The sequence below is a fragment of the Chiloscyllium plagiosum genome, unplaced genomic scaffold (genome assembly GCF_037043375.1).
Source record: "Chiloscyllium plagiosum isolate Xiang-an unplaced genomic scaffold, Cpla_swu_hap1 HiC_scaffold_7, whole genome shotgun sequence".
Classification (NCBI taxonomy): domain Eukaryota; kingdom Metazoa; phylum Chordata; class Chondrichthyes; order Orectolobiformes; family Hemiscylliidae; genus Chiloscyllium; species Chiloscyllium plagiosum.
The window spans coordinates 20,844,474-20,866,973 of NW_028270145.1; the positions used below are offsets into that span (position 1 = coordinate 20,844,474).

The following is a 22,500-nucleotide window of genomic DNA, read 5'->3' on the forward strand; positions in this document are numbered from 1 at the left end:
GGGACAGTGTCAGGATTGCGATTGGAATTGAGACAGGGACAGGATTGAGATTGGGGTTGGGACTGGGACAGGGCTGGGATTAGGATGGGATGGAGCTGGGATTTGGATTGGGATTATGATTGAGACAGGGCTAGGATTGGGATTGGGACAGTGTCGGGATTGAGTTTGGAATTGGGACAGGGACAGGATTGAGATTGGGGATGGGACAGGGCTGGGATTGGGATTGAGGTTGGGATTGGGATAGGGCCGGGATTGAGATTAGGACAGGGACAGAGCTGGAATGGGGATTAGGACAGGGATTGGGACAGGGTCAGGGGCAGGGTGGGGTTGCTATGGGGACGGCCTGTGGGCGGGGCGGTGGACGTGTCCGGACGGAGGCGGTTGGAGCCTGTGATCGTGTCCGGGAGCAGGAGCAGCCCCAGGTCGAGACGCCGGCACCATGCTGGACTTCGCAATCTTTGCCATTACCTTCGTGGTTTTCCTGATCGGGGCCGTGCTCTACCTGTACCCGGTAAGGGAAGCAGTTTGGCCCAGGCCCCGCATCAATCCCCAGCCTTTCCTGCTGAACCTCCCCCGGTGAAGACGCAGATGCAACTGGAAGGATCTCTCAGCCCTGCCTCAGGCCCCGGGGGCAAAGAGGCAGAAATCTGTGCTCCACGGCTCCAGCTTCTCCCGCAACTACAAACTCCCCATCTTACCTCCCGCCCCATCTCCTACAGCTTCTCCTTTTACCCCCACTCCCCACAGCATCTCCTTTTACCCCCACTCCCCACTTCATCTCCTTTTACCCCCATCTCCTACAGCTTCTCCTTTTACCCCCATCTCCTACAGCTTCTCCTTTTACCCCCACTCCCCTCAGCATCTCCTTTTACCCCCATCTCCTACAGCTTCTCCTTTTACCCCCATCTCCCACAGCTTCTCCTTTTAACCCCATCTCCTACAGCTTCTCCTTTTACCCCCATCTCCCACAGCTTCTCCTTTTACCCCCATCTCCTACAGCTTCTCCTTTTACCCCCACTCCCCTCAGCATCTCCTTTTACCCCCATCTCCTACAGCTTCTCCTTTTACCCCCATCTCCCCCTTTTAACCCCATCTCCTACAGCTTCTCCTTTTAACCCCATCTCCCACAGCTGCTTCTTTTACCCCCACTCCCCACAGCATCTCCTTTTACCCCCATCTCCTACAGCTTCTCCTTTTAACCCATCTCCCACAGCTTCTTCTTTTGCCCCCACTTCCCACAGCATCTCCTTTTACCCCCATCTCCCACAGCTTCTCCTTTTACCCCCACTCCCCACAGCTTCTCCTTTTACCCCCATCTCCTACAGCTTTTCCTTTTACCCCCATCTCCCACAGCTTCTCCTTTTAACCCCATCTCCTACAACTTCTCCTTTTAACCCCATCTCCCACAGCTTCTCCTTTTACCCCCATCTCCCACAGCTTCTCCTTTTGCCCCCACTCCCCACAGCTTCCATTTTTACCCCATTCCCCATAATTTATCTTTTACCCTAATACCCACAATTTCTCCTTTTACCTCGTTCCCCACACCTTTCTCTTTTACCCAATTCCCCACAGCTTCCCTTTCTACTTCCATTCCCACACTTTTACCCCATTTCCCACAGCCTCCCCGTATGATCTCCCCTTTGCCACCCTTCATTACCCCTTTCCAACATACATCATCTCCAGAGCTTACCCATAACCCGTTCCCACAGCTTTCTTCTGATCCTGTCGTTCATGCAGCCTGTTATCATTACCCCCAAATTCCATTGCTATCCCTGTACTAAATATCTCTTGCTATATATTAACTTTGGCTTTTATGTGTGCTTCAGTCAATGATGAAAATTTGATAAAACTGCGGTCAGAGTAGGGTAGATGAGGAAAACAAACATTATTCAATTGATTTTGGAAGACAATACTGGAGGTTAGGCCTGGTGTGAACTTCCAAGGTATGTGCTAAAATGGTCTCCATTAGGATGCTGATTGTTACGCCTTCACATCATCCCCCTCACCCCCATCCAAAGTAGAAATTGGCCTGGGCTGCTGTTCTAGAAAGTGCACATATGTTTTGTTTGGACTGAAGTTTGTAAAAATGAAATGTGTGAATGCATGTGAGTGAGAGAACTGTGCTTGAACAATTGTACCTGAAGATAGTGTACATATGTGTACAAGGCAGTCATCCTTCTGACTGTTCCATTTAATTTTGAAAGTTGGACAGATGCCACCTCAAGACCCTTGAGAAGTACCATTAATGCTGTTTGAGACAGATTCTCCACGTCAATTGGGAGAACAGGTGTACTAACATCAGCATCCTTGAAACAGTTAATGACGCCAGCATCAAGGCCAAGATCATAAATAAACACTGCTGGATTGGCCATAAGGAGTCATAGAGTCATATAGCATGGAGACAGATGCTTTGGTCCAACCAGTCCATGCTAAACATAATCCCAAACTAAACTAGTCCCATCTGCCTGCTCCTGGCCCATATCCCTCCAAATCTTTCCGATTCATGTGCTTATCCAAATGTCTTTCAAATGTTGTAAATCTACCCACATCCACCACTTCCTCAGGAAGTTCAATTCACACGCAAACCACCCTCTGTGTAAAAAAATTGTTCCTTGTGTCTTTTTTCAATCTCTCCACTCTTAGCATAAAACTGTGTCCCCTAGTCTTGAAATGCTGTATCCTAGGGATGAACAACTATTAACTCTATCTATACCCCTCATTACTTTATGCACTCTATAAGGTCACCTCTCAATCTCCTACGTTCAGTGAAAAAAGTCCCAGCCTACCAAGCCTTTATTTGTAACTCATACCTAGCAACATCTCTTCTGAACCCTCTCCAGTTGAATAAGATCCTTCCTATAACTGGGTGACCAGAACTGGACACTATTCCAGGTCTCACCAATGTTCTGTACAACCTCAACATAACGTCCCAATTCCTTTACTCAAAGGACTGAGCTATGAAGGCAAGTGTGCCAAAAGCCTTTTTAACCACCCTGTCTATATGTGGTGCAAAGAATTATGTACCTAAACCTAAACAGGTCCCTCTGTTCAACAAAACTATGCAAGGCCCTACCATTGTTTGTTTTACCAAAATACAATATCTCACTTTTATCCAGATTGAACTTCATCTGCTATTTTTCAGCCCATTGACACGTTTGATCAAGGTCCCTTTGTAATCTTAGAAAACCTTCTTCACTGTCTACTATGTCACCAATTTTGGTGTCATCTGCAACTATGCCTTCTATATTCTCATCCAAATCATTCATATAAATGCCAAACAAAATAGGACCTGTAACCGAACCCTGTGGAACACAGCTGATGACAGCTATGATTAAGATGCCTGAGTACTAAAGCAAATTGTCATCACTCAGCTCAAGGAAGGCATACAAATGAAAGGAAGATAGATAAAACATTTCAAAGATTCCCTGAAGGCTTCCCTCAAGAAATGCATTCCAGATGTCAATGCATGGGAGACTCTCATTCAGAAGAAACAGACCTGAAGGAAGCACCTGTATGAAGGGACACAATTATTTGAGAACACCGGTTGGCTAGCTGAAGTATGGAAAAGGAAGCAGACAAAGGAATGCCGATGATTCCAAGACCACTTTCACCTCTCAGAAGCACTTGCCAAATGAGTGGTTGGAGATGGAGCTCTAGGATCAGGTTCAGTAGTCACATAAGGGCACACAGAACGCAAGATTAGTTACAAGGAATTTCGTAAGTGGACAATCGTATCATTAGCAAGTGATTGACGATAATTTGTGGGAGTCTGAACTGTGTGCATGGAAATATATCTTCCTGTGTGCATACGCTTGTGAATATGTCTACATGTACTGTAGAAAGAGTCAGATTTATCTCAGGTACCTTCGTGACATGAATTGAGCTGTATAGCAAGTGCTGCAGCAGAAAAATGCTTGTAGCCTGTTCCCCATAGATGAATTGCAGTGAATGCATCTGAAATACTTGATAACAGCTCCTTGTGTGCTGCTTTGGGGAATACAAAATTGCCATTGATCGATGAACCATCTTGCATGGTTCAGCAATCGAAGATTAGTATCCAGCTTATCAATACAAGAGCTGTAACAGGAGTGGACTTGTGTAGAATTATTTAATTCAGTGTTGCTGAAAATGACATTTTGCGTTCTGAAAATGCTTAACATTTAAACTGAAGCATATGTTTGTTTACAATATTGGACCCCTGGAGAATTTGTGTTCATACCAAAATACTTTAGTGAACACAACTATGTAAAGAATAGCCCTCCGTATCTCCCCTCTTTTTTGCCTGTTATCCGAAATCTACACCCTCTGGCTACTGACCCTCCTGCTATTTGAAGTAGTTTCTCCTTATTTATCCTATCATTTAGAAGTTCAATCTGTGTTGTGTTTTAAAACAGCAGCCAATTGTGTGTAGTATTGTTTCCACAAAATGAGATAATGACCATTAAAGCTGTTTTTAGTTGTACTGTTTGGGGGATAATTTTTAAGGCAGGATGCTGGGAATATTGTGCACCAATGTGAAGAGTGCTACATTATCTCATACATTTTCCTTAGAGGGCAGATGGGAGCTTAATATTACCATAGCGTTATCAGTTTAACTTACATTTTCTCTTCTGAGAGTGGGGCTTGGACCCATATCCTTCTGACTCAGCCAAGCATTCTAGCAACTGAGCCCTGAATGAAATATTTAAGTTTTGTTTACTTTTACTGCACTTGTTTCCAATGGCCTGTCACTAAATAACACCCAGGGTGCAATATTCTTGGGGACAGGTGGACAGATCTGTCACTATACTGATAAGTGGTTACAGGTCTGTTGCTATATAACATGGACACAATACTGGTGAGGACATGCCAGTTACTAGGTACAGGTCTATTACAACTGAGGGTACAGTACTGGTGTGAATCTTTTGTACCCAGATTTTGATAAACTATTACACAAACAGAAGTATGAATACTAATATATCAGAACTATGCCTCAAACTGTGGCCCATTTGATTAGAAAATTTTATACCTGACTGCATCATTATTGGATACTTTCCCAGTTTGACAATAAAGAACCTGTGTAAACTTCATCTTTTGGCTGGGAAATTGAGCCCTGAGCCTGATCACCATCCAGGGACTCCTGTTGGGTCATGTGTGGGTGGTCAGTTGTGATTAGTTCTAGTTGGCACTTAGTCAGGTAATCTGCTGCAGTCATCATATCCATACATTGGAATCGATGATGTGAAAACAAATTCTCTGCAGGCTTTCATCATGTTTGACATATAGCGGGAGAGATGTGAAGGATTGTGATATGTAGTTTCTTCTGGGTATTCATTCATTCTGTGCTTTGCTTCCCCCCCCCCCCCCCAGGCATCTAGGCAAGCATCTGGCATTCCGGGTATGGCTCCTACAGAAGAGAAGTAAGTCAGCCTTTGCTCTACAGGCCTGAAAGTTTGTTAACAAGAAGAAAAAAAATATCTTGCATTTATATGGAGCCTTTCATAACTTCAGACTGCTCCAAAGGACTTTTCAGTTAGCAAAGGACTTTTGACGTATTGTTACAGTCTAGGAAACGTGACAGCCAATTGGTACATAACAAGATCCCAGAAATTGCAATGAGAATTAATGACGTTCATTGAGGGATAAATATTCACTGTATCATGAATCATGATATGTGATCTGCTGTGGAGATTATAGGATTATGTGTGTCGCTGCCAAGGTCAATATTTATTTCCTCTCCTTCATTGCCTTTGAACAGGTCACCTTTAACTGCTGAATAAAAAAACGAAAGAAGTGTTGGTGCTGTAAGTCTGAAACAAAAACAGAAATTGCTGGAAAATCTCAGCAGGTCTGGTAGCATCTGTGGAGAGAAATCAGAGCTAACGTTTTGGGTCGAATAACCCGAAACGTTAACTCTGATTTCTCGCCACAGATGTTGTCAGACCTCCTGAGCTTTTCCAGCATTTATATTTTCGGACCTTGAACTACTGCAGTCCATTTGGTGTTGGAACACCAATGATGCTAATAGCAACATAAGAATTAGGGGCAGGAGTAGGCAATTCAGTCCTTTTAGCCCACTCCGCCATTTAACATGATCATGGTTGATCTTATCCTGGTCACAACTCCACACTCCTGCCTGCACCCCAGGAGGTTACGCAGAGATAGTGCTCCAACTCAGTATCATGAGAGATTTGGGAAAATACTTGCAAATGTTGGTGTTCACTTGCACCTGCTGTCCTTCATTTTCTGGGTGCTGGAGGTCATTGATTTTCAAGATGCTATCAGAGAAGCCTGACCAAGTTCCTGCATTGCATCTTGTAGATGATATGCACTACAGCTTCTGCGTGCCAGAGCAGGAGAGAATTAATGCTTAATATGACCTTTCTCCTCAATTCCATCTTAAAAAGGCATTTGGACAAATACATGGACAGGAAAGGTTTAGAAGGAAATGGGCTAAGTACAGGGAAATGGGATTAGCATGGATGGACATTTTGGTTGGCATGGACCAGTTTGGGCCAAAGGGCCTGCCTCGGTGCTGTAGGACTCTATGACTGGATGGATGACCCCTTATTTTTAAACAGTGATGTTAGTTCTGGATGCTGTCACTAGAGAAAACATCCTTTCCTCATTCACCCTGTCAAGACCCTTCAGAACCTTAGTGATTCAATCAAGGTACTGCTTACCCTTCTAAACTCGAGTAGATACAAGCCTAATCTTGCCAATCTTTTTTTCATGATAGCCCAACCACTCCAGTTATTAGTCTAGTAAACCTTGTATGAGTTACTTCCAACACATTTAATTCTTTCCTTAAATAAGAGCATGAATACTATACATAACTGTCCAGATATGGTCTCATCAATACCCTGTGTAACTGATGGGGAGGTGCCAGTCTTGGATTGAGGTAGACAAGGTCAGAAGTCACATGACATCTGGTTATAGTCCAACAGGTTTATTTGAAATCACGAGATTTCACATTTTCCCACGTTATATACAATTAGCCAGCTTTTTGCCCACTTACTCAATCCATTTTAATACCTAATCCTTTGTAGCTTACCTATGTCCTCTTCACAACCTAGTTTCCTAGAGAGTTTTATGTGGTTAGTAAACTTAGTAATCATATCTTGCTTCCAAGTCATGTATATAAATTGTAAAAAGTTAAGGTCTCAGCATTGTTCTTGTGCCACACCACTTGTTAAATCTTGCCAATCAGAAAATGACTAATTTATGTCTGCTCCCTATTTCCTGTCTAACATAGGACACTCCCATCATCCTAGGAATCAATTTCTGGTCAAAGATCTTTTGTGCCCGTCCCTGAGCCTTGGCTCTGCCTCCCATGTTACCCACTTCTTGGTTTGAGTGTGTCTCAACATTCCTCCAGCTTCATCTTTTGATAGAAGCGTTATGTTTTTACTCTTCAGGGATGGAAATCTTCCAGATATCGTGAAGACAGGGAGCCTTCATCAATTTCTAGTCAGTCTTCATGAAAAGTATGGACCATTGGCATCTTTCTGGTTTGGACAACGACTGGTGGTCAGTTTGGGCTCTGTGGACCTCCTGAAGGAGCACATCAACCCAAACCGAACCTGTAAGTGCTGTTGAGATTTTATACACTGAGTAGACCAAGCACCATGTGACAGTGAATCCGAAAATAGAAGTTGAAACCAGTCAACACTTTAATTGTATATCAGTTGAGTGATGAATACCTAAGGCTGAGTTATCGTCCACAATCGATTGGAGATTTTTGATGAGGTTTAGTTTAGAATAAAATCTACAGGAGATGGTTACAAATTAAAGTCTAATCGTAGGGTTTGAGTGATTTGTGTAAATGTGCAAGTTTCCCCATATAGTGCTTGCATAACAAAGAGAAATAAAGCACAGGAACAGAAGCCTGTGCCGATACATTTTGCCCTGCCATGCTAAAACAATCTTCGCTTAGAGGATTTGTATCCCTATATTCCCTTCCTATTCATGGATTCGTCCAGGTGCTTCTTGAATGCTGCTATTGTGTCTGCTTCTATCACCATCTCTGGCAGCTCGTTCCAGACACTCACCACCTTTGTGAAAAATGTGCTTCTCACATCTGTTTCAAACTCCCCCCTCACCTCTCCCCCACAGCTTGAATATATGTCCCGTAGTAATTGACCCATCTACCCTGCGAAAAAGCCTCATACTTGCCACTCTATTCATTCCATTCACAATCTTATAAGCTTCTATCAGGTCGCCTCTCAACCTCCTGCATTCCAGTGAAAACAAACCTAGTCTATCATAGCTAAAATCCCCTATAACATCCTGCTAAACCTTTTCTGTACCTTTGTCAAAACATCCACATTCTCTGGTAGATTGGTGACCAGAACCGTACACAATATTCCAGGTGTGGCCCAAACAAAACTGCAGCATACTTGCCTATCCTTGTGCTCAGTGCCCCTTCCAATGAAGGCAAGCATACCGTTGGCTTCTGTTTGAACTACCTTATCTACCTGCATTGCCACCTTCAGTGATCTGTGGGTTTGCACAGCCAGATCCCTTTGCATATCTATACTTGTAAGGGTTCTGCCATTCACTGTATAATTTCCACTTGTATTTGACCTTCCAAAATGCATCACCTGATGTTTATCCGGATTAAACTCAATCTGCCATTTTTCTGTCCATGCTTCCAAATGAGCTGTGTCATCTGACAATCCACTGCAACCCCACCAATCCTTGTATCGTCCACAAGCTTACTAATTAGACGAGCCACGTTTTCCTCCAAATCATTTATGTAGACCACAAACAACAGAGGTTCCAGCACTGATGTCTGTGGAACACCACTAGTCACAACCCTGCATTCTGAAAAGCATCCTTCCACTGCTACCCTCTGTCTCCTATGACTAAGCAAGTTTATTCACCTTGCCAGCTCAACAGGGGGACAATACCTAACCCAGGGGCACTGAAAGCAGTTATAATGGCCCAAGTATGCTGTCCTGGGAGTTCATTGTTAAGCCATAGATTGGGGCTCAAACTATCATTCATACTACGCCAGTCTCTGAATAACTTAACCAAAATATAGGAATTATAATTCAGTCAATTTTCTTTGAAATTTCACAAATCTCTTTCCTCTCCTGTCTAGCTGATCCATTTGAGACCATGCTGAAATCCTTATTGGGATATCAGTCTGGATTTGGAGGCAATGCTGCTGAGGGTCATGTGAGGAAGAAGGTTTATGAGACAGGAGTGAACAAAGCTATCCAGAGCAACTTTGCTGTCCTTTTGGAGGTAACTGGATTCTTGTTGCATTTAAACTGTCCTGCTGACCTTTTCGTGTTCTGCTAGTCTCTATTTTGTTATGTGATGTCTTTCCAATTTCTCCTTTTGAGAAGACATTGGTTGTTGAATTGCAATGAGCTACACTTCCTTGTCCTTTTAATGTCTCTAACTTTGACATGATTAGATGTGATCTATATGGTAAGGTGTTCGACAAGGTTCCCGATGGGAGGCTGATTAGCAAGGTTAGATCTCATGGAATACAGGGAGAACTAGCCATTTGGATACAGAACTGGCTCAAAGGTAGAGGACAGAGGGTGGTGGTGGAAGGTTGATTTTCAGACTGGAGGCCTGTGACCAATGGAGTGCCACAAGGATCGGTGCTGGATCCTCTACTTTTTGTCATTTACATAAATGATTTGGATGCGAGCATAAGAGGTACAGTTAGTAAGTTTGCAGATGACACCAAAATTGGAGGTGTAGTGGACAGTGAAGAGGGTTAACTCAAATTACAACAGGATCTTGACCAGATAGGCCAATGGGCTAAGAAATGGCAGATGGAGTTTAATTCAGATAAATGCGAGGTGCTGCATTTTGGAAAAGCAAATCTCAGCAGAACTTATACACTTAATGGTAAGGTCCTAGGGAGTGTTGCTGAACAGAGACTTTGGAGTGCAGGTTCATAGATCCTTGAAAGTGAAGTCACAGGTAGATAGAATAGTGAAGAAGGCGTTTGGTATGCTTTCTTTTATTGGTCAGAGTGTTGATTACAGGAGTTGGGAGGTCATGTGGTGGCTGTACAGGAAATTGGTTAGGCCACTGTTGGCATATTGCGTGCAATTCTGTTCTCCTTCCTATCGGAACGATGTTGTGAAACTTGAAAGAGTTCAGAAAAGATTTACCAGGATGTTGCCAGGGTTGGAGGATTTGAGCTGTAGGGAAAGGCTGAACAGGCTGGGGTGTTTTCCCTGGAGCTTTGGAGGCTGAGGGGTGACCTTATAGGGGTTTACAAAATTATGAGGGGCATGGATAGGGTAAATAGGCAAAGTCTTTTCCCTGGAGGTTTACAAAATTATGAGGGGCATGGATAGGGTAAATAGGCAAAGTCTTTTCCCTGGAGTCAGGGAGTCCAGAACTAGAGGGCATAGGTTTAGGGTGAGAGGGGAAAGATATAAAAGAGACCTAGGGGTAATGTTTTCATACAGAGGGTGGTACGGGTATGGAATGAGCTGCCAGAGAAAGTGGTGGAGGCTGGTATAATTGCAACATTTAAGAGGCATTTGGATGGGTATATGAATACGAAGGATTTGGAGGGATATGGGCCAGGTGCTGTCAGGTGGGACTAGATTGCGTTGGGATATCTGGTCGACATGGATGGGTTGGACCGAAGGGTCTGTTTCCATGCTGTACATCTCTGACTCCAAGACTGTTGTCAGAGTATCATTTGCAATGTCGTCTTTTACGTGCCTGCACCTGTGTTCACCTAAGCCTTGCAGGCCTTCAAGATCTCTACGTTCTAATTCTGGAATCCATGTGTCCCTGATTTTAAATACTCCACCATTAGCATCAATGCCTTCAGCTGTGTGGATCCTAAGCCATCGAATTTCCTCCCAAAATTTTTCCACCTTTCTCTCCTCCTTTAGGATTTTCTTTAGAATTTACTTCTGAGCAAGCTTTTGAGAAACTGTCCTGATATCTCCTTGAGGACTGCTGTGAATTTCCTTTTGTTAAATGCATTTGGATGTTTTACTACATTAGAAAGGTTTCATCCAGAGGACAAAGTGGAGGGCAGCAGAAAGAAAAGTTGAGCGAGACAATAATTGAAAGATAGATGACAGAGTTGTTGCAGATGAGTGAGGACAGTGTAAGTTGGATGACCATGACATACCATGACAGCAGATCAACTGGCAGGAATAGCTATGACCAACAGCAGCAGCGTGAATGAAAATTGCTGTTGTCTATTAGATCAGAAGTTTAAGGAAAATTGAATAAAGGAGATTGAGAGAAGGAGGGACAAATGGACAATTTGGGTGAAGCAAGCCATTTTGTAAGAGAGAAACATTTCTCAAAAAATTAGCAAACCTACACCCAGTGCTGTCCACGTGAATTACTGACAGAAGTTTAATATAGTTCAGATGGCCAATTAACCTGACCCCAAGAGACCACCATCTCACGGTGTTTTTACAAGCTGGAATAGGTGTCAAATGAGGTTGCATGAGAGCATCACAGAGACCTGTGATCAAGATTCCTTGGAATAACTCCTTAAACCATGCTGGAACGGAGATAGTATCTTCAGTCCCCTAGCTTCTGATTTGCAAGTTGAAGCACAAATTCAGAAGAAAACCAGATTTCTATTCACACTGTTACATTTCCTCTTGTACCATATGACTCACCTTTTACAACAAGTCTCCTATGAGATATTTCATCAGATGTCTTGTGAAAATCCATATACTCCCACAACTATTCTATTCGCTGATTCTATCTAGTTAGAGGATACTTCAGTAAATATTTGTTAAACTTGTCAAAAACGGTTTACCTTTAATCAGTCAGTTTTGGTTGCTGTTGATTGACCTGAATTTCTAAATTGTCATAGAGTTTATCTGGAATCTAGCATTGTAAATATTTCTTCAGAACTCAGACTTTCTGTAGTTTACTCAAGGTTTATCCTACTCTTCCTCCATAATCATGAGTCTTGCAGTAACTATTCTCCAGTCCCAAGGTGCAGTTTGTACATTAAAAGTGAACTGAAAAATTATGGCCTGACCATCTTTGCAAAAATTTTACTTCAGTTAAACCATGTGATGGTTCCCCACATTGTACTGCACCGGACTGCTTGTTTTGAAAATATCAGCATGTCCCTCGGGTGTCAGAAGACTGACGCACCATCTGGGAATGCTATTTTCAAGAAGTGCCTGTTCCTCGCCTTATCCTGACAGGCAATTGAAAGTCAAACCCTATATCCTCAAAGTAGTTGTTGAATATTGTTCAGCTAAACTTTGATCACACATGGCCAGTTTAGTATTAACTTTTGTGTTCCATCGAGTTCCTACGATTCACATTTTATATTCACACTTTGAGAAATTACATAAATTTTAACCTGAGTTGTTCCTTCTGCCTGGTAGCTGAACAGGTATCTGAGAGTAGGACAGACTGTTTTTGTGTGATGTAGGAGTTGATATTTGAGTGTATGTAGAAAATGGTGTTTGCTGGCTCACTGTTGGAAAATTTCAAGCCCTTCCCTGACACATTGAAATTAAAGACAGCTGAGAATCTGAGCACACGATCCTGCCCTTTGACAAATAACCACTTTTCCCCTCCAGGATTGAAATGAATAAACCAGTGAGTATACTGAATGGAAAGTCTCACTGTTCGTGCCATTCACAATCTGACAGAGTTCTATTTATTATTGAATCATGTCAGGCTTCACCTGTAATTCATTTCAGTTTATGGCAAGTTTTACACAGACATTTGCTCGCACCCCCAACCTCTTGAAACTTCTGGGGATTGATTTCAAAGCCCCCATTATCTCTTCCAAAGGTGATGAGTTAGCCAAGACACAGTGAGTGCTGGCTGAGGATTGGTTGTGGAACAGCTGCTGTAGATTTCAGTCCTTTGTAGTTTCCAACTGTTTGCTGTCTTTAATTTCAATGAAGCTTAGATAGTTGTGCAGCCGGCATTAAAACATGACAAATGAATAGTCAGTATCAGTCAACTGTACTTCCTAAACTATGGGAATTAATTACAATATATTAATATTCGTATTATTAATTACAATATAACAGTATTATTATTGGCGTTATGTGTAAGTGTCAAGTATTCAAGAGGGCAATTACAAAGCTCCCTCTCCAATTTTACTTCGAACAATCCTAGGGCAGGTACAGAGCAAGTTGGAAACTGGATATTCCTCCTTTTACATGGGCCTCTCCCTCCCTCCCAGGGAAGGCACAGCATGAATTAAAAAAAGGAGTAATGTCCCAGTGCATTATCCCATCAAACAATGGCAGAGTAATTATAGCATGGGATAATTATAACATAAAAGGACCTTTGCACTGACAGCTAAGTCAGTGTACATGCTGAAAATCTGACATTTTACCACTTGGCATGCTGAGTTAGTTTTTATCAGACTGCGATTTCTAGGGGCAGGATATGTTGCCAGACTGTCAGCCGACTGTGATTTCTCTTGATATTTTTCTTTCTGTTCTCCCTTAGCTAGCTGACGAGTTGGTAACAAAGTGGCTGTCATATCCTGAAGCTCAGCATGTCCCTCTGTGCCAGCACATGTTGGGTTTTGCCATGAAGTCTGTCACGCGGGCAGCAATGGGTAGTCACTTTGAAAATGATCAAGAAGTAATACGCTTCCGAAAGAACCATGAATCGGTGAGTGTGTTGGAGCGAGTTACAGATTTGAACAACCTGACCCAGTTTAGCAGGAGGAATTAATTTTCATCAATATTGCTATTCTCGCCCTGCGAATGAATTGAATGAGTAGTGTCCTTCAATTGAATAAAGTGCAACTGCTACAGAGGAAGCAGCCTTTTCCTTGATATCTCAGTGGGTATGGATCTGACCCAAACAGACGAGGAACATTGCTGGTTTGTACACTTGTGTACACTGGTTTGTATACAATGTGATGATGTTCAGCAGACTTTGCTGAGATTTACTCTTAAATCTATCCTGGTTTGAAGCCCTAATACTCCAGTTTAAATGAATTAAGAGTCTAGTTAAGTCAAGCTAGTCATTGAGATCATTGTAGTGATGTGGAAGAAGGCAGAGATATCTATTTCCAAGCATCTTTTTAGGGGAGATTCCCTCACTTTAATGTAGGGGTTTTTGTACATTTGCACAGAACCTTTGTAAATGACACATTCCAGGAAGTGTTAGCAAATATTGACACAATCCAGGGATTCTTTCTAAGTGTTCATGTGCTCCACACTACGATGTTGACACACTACGAAGGCCTACTATAAAGATAACAATACATTCCAGGGACTTGGTGCAATCACAGGAATCCTCTGCCAATATAGTTACAATTTCCATAACTTCCCGATTAAATCAACATACAAGGAACACTGGTATTTGCTAATATTTGGAGGTGTGTGCCATCCTCCCTGGTATGCTTCAGAAGTGAACCAGTTTCCTGGTCATTCTTGAAAAGTGTACCAGGCCCTCAGTATAATGTGAAATGTATGCCAGTACCCTCGGTAATAGGCTATACAACACATTGAGACTGCTCATCCATTCAATGATAATTCCCAACTTCACTTAACCTTCATTTTCCTCATAACCCTTAATTCCTTCTCCCACTGGTTAAAAATCTCTGTCTTGAGTATGCTTACTGACTCAAACTCTACATCTCAAGCGGCACATAATTCCCTAAATTCAAGAAATTTCCCCTCATCTGTCTGAAATGAATAACCCCTTACTCTGAGATTATGCCCTCTGGATCTAGACTGTCCCACAAAGGGAAACAACCTCTCCTCATCAACTCTGTCAAGTCCCCTAAGAATCTTAGTAATCAGAGATGTGTGACAGTATCTGAAATATGTGCAATTTCCATGGAAACATGGGATTAGTACAAATTTTTGTTGTATTCTGAGATCATTTGTATTTGTTTTCAGATTTGGTCAGAGATTGGAAAAGGATTTTTGGATGGATCTCTTGATAAAAGCTCATCCAGAAAACAGCATTACGAAGAGGGTAATTTAGCATTGGTTTACGCTGGTGGTACTGGTTTTTTAATGGGAAGTTGTATAAGTGATCAAAGAAACTTAAACAGAGCACTTCTAACTCCAAATCCCACCTTTAATTGCTGGCATGTGCAGGGATGTGGTTGTGTGCGTGCGTGTGCATATACTCTTCCTGGAGGAATATAGATTATGTTAATTAAATAAATCTGGAATGAAACTATTGGTTGTGGTAAAAACCCATCTAATTCCTCAAGTTCTTTAGGGAAGGAGATCTGCCATCCTTACCACCTGGCCTTAGTGACTCCAAATCATAGTTGTGCGGTTGAATCTTAACTCTGAATTGGACCAGCAGCAAGCCACCCAGTAGTTAACAAAGTAACTCATCATTAACTCAGTAGGGAGTGAGAATAAATGCAGACCTTCCCCATGCTAACCCCATACGAGGAATGATCTGGAAAAAAAACACCATCAAGTCTCTTAAGAAGTTTACATTTTCATTTGATCATCTTTTAGTTTTCTAACCTTTAAAGAAGGTCTGGGCCTATATCACTCAATCTGTCATAATTTGAACAATCCTGTCATTCTGAAAATCAGTGTAGTGAATCTTTGTTGCAGTCCCTCCTGGGCAGGCATTTTGTTGCTTAGGTAAGTAGACCAGGCGACACTGTACTGCAGTTGTGGTCTCACCAAGACCATGTGCAGCTGCAGTCAGTCCTCTTTATTTTGAGCTCCAATCACTTTGGATTAAAAGGCAAATGAACCATTTATTTTCTAATTGCCAGCTGTACCCTCATGCTAACTCTCTGTCATTTGTATTATATGAGGAAACCCAGGTTTCTTATGCTTCAGTACACAGCAGGATTGTTTACTCATGTCCAATTTCTTCAAATTATTTTATGACTGAGACTGGAGAAGTATACCGTCACTTCAGTCGCACTACTTTATTTTGTTTAAAATGTAAAATTACCTTTCCAGTTACCATGAAGATTAATTAAATACCTTGTCTACATCAGGTGTTGACCAATAAGATCAATCGACGAAGTTTCTTATGAAAACAAGAAATGCTATTCACTAAAGATACAATTATTATCTAAAAAGATTGGCTTTCTGAAAAAAAAACCACATTGGCTAATAGGTTTTCTTGAAGGCAAAAGGATAAAGTGTAGAATAGTCCAGAATCTGTTTGAGGTATTCTGGCACCTTTGGATAAGTCACTAATCATACGCAGTTGTCTCTGAAATAGAGTCATAGAGATGTACAGCATGGAAAGAGGCCCTTCTATCCAACTCATCCATGCTGTCAAGATATCCTAAATTAATCTAGTCCCATTTGCCAGCACTTCGCCCATATCCCGCTAAACCCTTCCTATTCATATACCCATGCCTTTTAAACATTATAATTGTACCAGCCTCCATCATTTCCTCTGGCAACTCATTCCATACATGCACCTCTGTGTGAAAAGGTTGCCTCTTAGGTCCCTTTTGAATCTTGCCCCTCTCATCCTAAACCTATGCTCTCTAATTCTGGATTCCCCTATCCCATGGAAAAGACCATGTCTGTTTACTCTATCCATGCATCTCATGATTTTATAAACCTCTATAAGGGCACACCTCCAGCATCCGTTGCTCCAGGGAAATCAGCCCCAGCTTATTTAGCCTCTCCCTTTCGCTCAAATCTTCCAATACTGGCAACATCCTTGTAAATCTTTTCTGAACCCTTTGAAGTTTCACAACATCTGAATATACTCAATGAATGAACATTCACAGCTCTGTGGTAGAAAATTCCAAAGATTCACAAACCTTTAAGCACAGAGGCACAGGAGGGAGACCAAAATTGCACGCAATAATCCAAAAGTGGCCTAACCAATGTCCTGTATAACCACAACATGACCTCCCAACTCCTATGCTCTATGATGTATGCTCTGACCAATAAAGGAAAGCATACCAAATGCCTTCTTCACTAGCCTATCTACCTGCGACTCCACTTTTGAGGAACTATGAACCGGCACTCTAAGATCTCTTTGTTGATCAACTCGTCCAGGAAATCTGCCTTCGGATGTTTCTTCAACTACTCTTTCAAAACAAAAGGGTTAAGCTTGAACTCAACAAGAGAGTTTTCTTTTCAAAGATGAGAACATTCAGCTGGTTAGCTTATTCTTAGCAACTTGTTGTTAATAGGTTCTCTCTCAAGTCAGCTTGTTCATAGTAGGCTCTCCTCTAATTCAACCGGATATTCGCAGAATCTCTCCAATCCAGTCACAATCCCAGAAGACCTATAGCAAAACTAGCAGTCACGTGATTTATAGGAAACCTTATTAAATGAATTGCTACTGTCTGGAGTGAGCTTTCAGTTACCTCTTAAAAGAAACCACTTTTAGTCTGTCCACAGAGTTTGAAGTAGGTCCATTTTTCACAATTCTTCAAAATCTAAGTCATCCAAGCAATAATATAAAGCATTCTGTAATACTTTCATAACTTCAAACACTCGTTCCACATCCACTTTCCATCTTCTGTTTTCAGGAGACAAAGGATTCAGCATAATCAATTTGTTTCAGGTGTCAGTCTCTTAAATTCCCTTGACTAAATATCAATCTTTGGAGAACCAGCTACAAAATAAAGGAAACTTGATCTGGAGTACAGAAACACTGAAGGCAGCAGCGTGACATGTAATTTTAAATGGATTAAGTGAAATAACTTGGATTTAGATGTTATCTTTCATGATCTCAAGATATACTAAAATGATTCACAATGATTGTAGTCACTGTTGCAGGAAAGCACTTTAAAAGACAATTTGATGAGAAACCAGAATCTGGAAATTTGAAACAAAACCAGAAATTGCTGGAAATCTCAGCAGATCTGGCAGTATCTGCAGGGAAACAAATAGAAGTTAATGTTTTGGGTCCAGTGACCCTTCTTCAGAACCATACCACTTGATCTTTCCAAGTTGCAAAATTCCTTTGGTATTTCAGCCATATGATAGTGCAACTTCTATTTCACAGCAGTATGGAGAACAGGAAGCTAGAACATGGTGAAAGAGTTGCTCTGCTAATTAAGGATGGCACTAATACGTTAAAAGAAGGATAAGTCCATGAATAAGAAAGATTTGGAGAGATATGGACCAAACGCAGGCAGGTCGGACAAGTTTAGTTTGGGAACATGGTCAGTGTGGAATGGTTAGACCAAAGGGTCTGTTTCTATGCTCTATCACTATGACTCTTTGATCTTAGTTCTAAATATCAGGAGGTAGAATACATTTAGGTAGAGATAAGAAAAAGTTAAGGAGAACTCATTTGGAGTAGATTATAGATTCCTTATCAGTAACAACTCAGGATGGAGTATAGGAGATAATAATGGCAACTTATGTGAAAGATACACTGATAATCATGGGTGGCTTTGATCTCCACAGAGATTGGCAATATTAGCATGGAAGGTAAGTTCATGAACTTTTGCCTCCTCGTCTTTTCCTTACATTCTAATTTAACTTTCATTCAGCACCTTGAAATTAGAAGTTGACTAAGTTTTCTGTTCAGATTTGGATGCCTTCAAATTATTTTCAAACTCTTCTGTCCTAGCCCTGGGAGAAATGGAAGCTGCACTGAAGAAAGTGGCAAGAGAGCGCAAAGGACAAAGCAACAATCACGAAGTGTTCATGGACTCCTTGCTGCAGGGTGACCTCATTGAGAAGCAGGTACAGGTGGCTGGGCAGACTGAGATTGTATGACTAACTGATTAGGCTGTAAATGTATATATAACTCAGCAGCCTGTGATTGTGCTATTCCAGCTGGTCGCGTGTGTGTTGAGGGGGAGGAGGGCGGTGCAGTGCAGGATTTATGTAGAATTATGGCCAGGATTTCCCTCATCCTCGTATTTGAATCCTTCCATGGCTTCATCCCTCTCTATCTGTAACTTTCCCCACTCCTATAGCTGAGATATTGTGTTGCTCTGATTCTGGCCTCTTGCTCATCTCCAGTTGTAATCGCACCATTGGCTGACAGCTCCTTCAAAGGGTGTTGCTGGAGTTGTCTGACTTGTCTACCTCTTTTTCCTCCTTTAAGATTTTTCTTAAGATCTGCCTCTATGATCAAGGTTTTGGTCACCAGTCCCATTAACTACTTTTGAGGTTGATATTAAACTTTGATAAGTTAGTATGTATGATGTATATTGAGATGTCATACGACGTTTAAGGTACAGGTGGTTGTTGTTATACCATGACTGACATGATGCATTGTTGCAATTGTTTGTTTGTTGTATGGAGCATTGAATGTCCGTTCCCTTTGGTGGGGCAAGTAATGGGCACAGACGTGCATCCTGTGATTTTCATTGCAGCCTAAATTTCAAGCTTATCTCCCGAGTGATCCAGAAGAAATTGACATACCAGCAGAGCCTTAGACTTCTGTTCTACCACCACTAGCTGTCTGTGCCGCCTACTTTCTGTTAGTTGCTGCACCCAGCTCCTGAACCAGTGGAGTCAATTCTACGAGCTCAAGCCTTGTTTCTGTGTGACAATTCTAGTGTGATCTTTTAATTATTTTGCCAGGTTCTGGAGGACAGTATGATCTTTTCACTGGCTGGAAGTGTGATCACAGCAAATCGTAAGTACAGTTTCATCTAAACACAGCAGTGAAATTCAATTTTACCTGACCCCACTTGCAAGTAGGAAAATCACAATTTGCATATATAGCACCAATATTGTAGTAACTATTCCAAAGTACTTCACATGAAGTAATACCACAACGTCTCTCATAGATAAGCCCAGTAATATTTTACCCTCCGTCAGTCTTGATGATGCTCCCTCCCTTAGAGGAAACTGTTACTTAGCATTGGAGCCTGAGTAATTCTGGTTTGCATTATACAGGATACTCTGTACCCTCCCTGACTCAGCTCCTCTTTTCACCTGGCTTCCCCATTTCACCTTGGCTCCTGAACTCGTTTCCATAACCCTGTCCCAACTACCTGCTGTAATCCTCCCCATACTCTAAGCTCCTCCTTCCATTTCTCCATTCCTGGAACTCCTGTACCTTCTCCATCCAATCAGCCGATCCAACTGTGCTTTCCTCCTTGTCTTTCCCCAAGCTCCTCCGTTTTCCCTCCCAACTTCCTTTCCTTCTCTCTAACACCCCCCACCCTCCTCACAGACAGACAGAAAAACACACACACACACACACACACTCTCTCTCTCTCTCATTTTTGACACACTGCCCACATGATGTTCACTTGCAATCTGACTACGTGCATCATCATATGTTGGTCAAAGGTTGACACAGCAATGTAAGAAGACAACAAAAGACGTGTCCAGAGCTGGATATAAAGATTGGATTCAAAGTATGTCTCAAAGATGAAAACATTTAGACAGAGAGTTGTGGAGTTGAGGCCTGTCCATATAACCACTCAGCCCCCTTAGTGCTGTGTAGCTATCCTCTCCCAGCCCTGTTCTACAGTGCTACCCTCTTTCTGCCATGTGTCTGTAGGTGTCCTATCTCAGCAGTGTACTTCTCAGGTAGCCTCTCTCAGCCCCAATGCTGTGCAAATAAACACTATCTGAGATAATCACATTTGATCATGATTTCTCTTTTCCAGTGTGCATTTGGTCCACGTACTTTTTGACCACGTCAAGTTCAGTGCAGGAAAAACTTTACCAAGAGGTAACCAAGGTTCTGGGAAGGAGCCCGCTCACTTTTGATAAGCTGCAAGAACTGAGGTGAGGGATCATTTTTGCAGTTGCCTGGTTCAGGTGATATACCAGCTGTGAAGAGACAAATGTTAATAATTGTGGGAAATCTTAAGTAATGGGGACATGTTCCTGAACCTGGAGCCCAGTTGGAGATAAAGATACTGCCGAGTTTAATATCAGTCTAAACAGACTAAGAAACTTCCTGACTCAGTCTCTCATCTGTGTTGAGAAAGTTGAACAGAACTTGGGGTGCATTGTGGGTGCGGAGGACCTCTTTATGCATACGCAGGGTCATTCAAGTTTTGACTTCACTACAGCTTTGGTTCAAACATAGATAAAAGAGCTCAATTTGTGAGGTGAGGTGAGAGGGACAGCCCTTGACATCAAAACTGCATTTGACTGAGTGAGGCGTTAAGGAGCTATAGCAAAACCAGAATCAGTGTGTATCTTTGCTAGTTGGAGTCTTATGTGGCACGTAGGAAGTTGATTGTGGTTGTTAGAGGTCAGTCATCTCAGCTTCAGGACATTTCTGTAGGTGCCCCTCAAGATAGTGTCCTAGGCCCAATCATCTTTAGTTGTTTTATCAATGACCTTCCCTCCCTCATAATGTCAGAAGTGGGGATGTTTGCTGATGATTCACAATGTTCACGACACTTCGGATACTGAAGCAGCCTATGTTCAAATGCAACAAGATCTGGACAATATCCAGGCTTTGGCTGACAAATGGCAAGTAACATTTGCACCAAGCAAATGCCAGGTAATGACTATCTCCAATAAGCGATGATCTGACCACCACCCATTGTCATCACTGCAACCCCACTATTGAAATGCTTGTGTTACCATTGACAGAAACTCAACTGGACTCACCATATAAACACAGTGGCTACAAATTCAGGTCTCAGGCTAGGAATACTGTGGAGAGTAACTCACCTGCTAAACCTAGGACCACAACCATCTAGAAGGCCATGGGCAGCAGATGCATGGGAGCACCATCGACTGCAAGTTCCCCTGTATGTCAATCTACAGTACATGGACTGCAATGATTCAAGAAGGCAGCTCACTGCCACCTTCTCAAGGGCAGCTAAGGACAGATAATAAATGCTAGTCAGCGATGCCCATGAATCACAAATGAATAATAGTTAAAAACAACTTCAAACAACTTGTTTTCTGCCTGTTTGTCCAAAAAAAACTAGCCACCAGGATACATGAACACCAGCTAGCCAGAAAAAGACATGACCCTCTCTCACTAGTATCCTTACGTACGGATGAGGAAGGACACCACTTTGACTGGGATAGCACATCCATCCTCGGACAAGCCAAACAAAGACACGCATGGCATTCCAACCGGAACTCTATCAACAAACACATTGAGTTAGACCCCATCCCCTGAGAAAAGGAACAGGAAATAACATCACCAACCCAAACCTATAAATAGAAAGCAGGAATTTTCAGCAATGCTTCTCCTGAGGCCCACTGAAGATGTTACCTTGTAGGGTGACGAAATATCTGGAAATGAATCTTCAAGCTCAGTGAGCAAACCTACATCCAATTGTTCTAAGTATTTGGACCAGAATCATGAAGTTGGGATGATCTGTTGGATTTTCGGATAGGTTAGGTTATTCAGTATTCTGTTCTCTTTTGTTTGTGTTCCATTCGGTAGTCTTGTAAATAAACTCTGTTTTGTTTGAAACTATGTGGTTTGATCAGTGGCATCTCTCCTGCAATATCCAGTTGACACCTGTTTAAAACAACTAGTAAAGTTAGGGACTGGACCACTTTCCTGAAATGTTTTGAGGGGATCTGGCCTGGCCTATTAACAGATTGGGGCTGTTTGCGGGATTTGTTCTACAGTTCCAAATTGGGATTAGGGTTGTTAGACTTGAAGCCAGCAAGTGGAAGGTGTTAGTGTCTTTTGTTCTGGGTG

General features: G+C 42.1%; 1 protein-coding gene across 1 annotated transcript in view; it reads left to right on the forward strand.

The window, feature by feature from the left end:
- The first annotated feature begins 376 nt into the window (after positions 1-376).
- The window catches only part of cyp20a1 (cytochrome P450, family 20, subfamily A, polypeptide 1), a 42,294-nt gene continuing 20,170 nt past the window's right edge, over positions 377-22,500 (forward strand). The window contains exons 1-9 of the mRNA XM_043693143.2: positions 377-511; positions 5,350-5,399; positions 7,398-7,564; positions 9,086-9,231; positions 13,429-13,596; positions 14,838-14,916; positions 18,478-18,593; positions 19,443-19,497; positions 20,483-20,603. Of these exons, the coding sequence (XP_043549078.2) occupies positions 440-511; positions 5,350-5,399; positions 7,398-7,564; positions 9,086-9,231; positions 13,429-13,596; positions 14,838-14,916; positions 18,478-18,593; positions 19,443-19,497; positions 20,483-20,603 (974 nt within the window). The 5' untranslated portion in view covers positions 377-439. The remainder of the gene's footprint in view (positions 512-5,349; positions 5,400-7,397; positions 7,565-9,085; positions 9,232-13,428; positions 13,597-14,837; positions 14,917-18,477; positions 18,594-19,442; positions 19,498-20,482; positions 20,604-22,500) is intronic.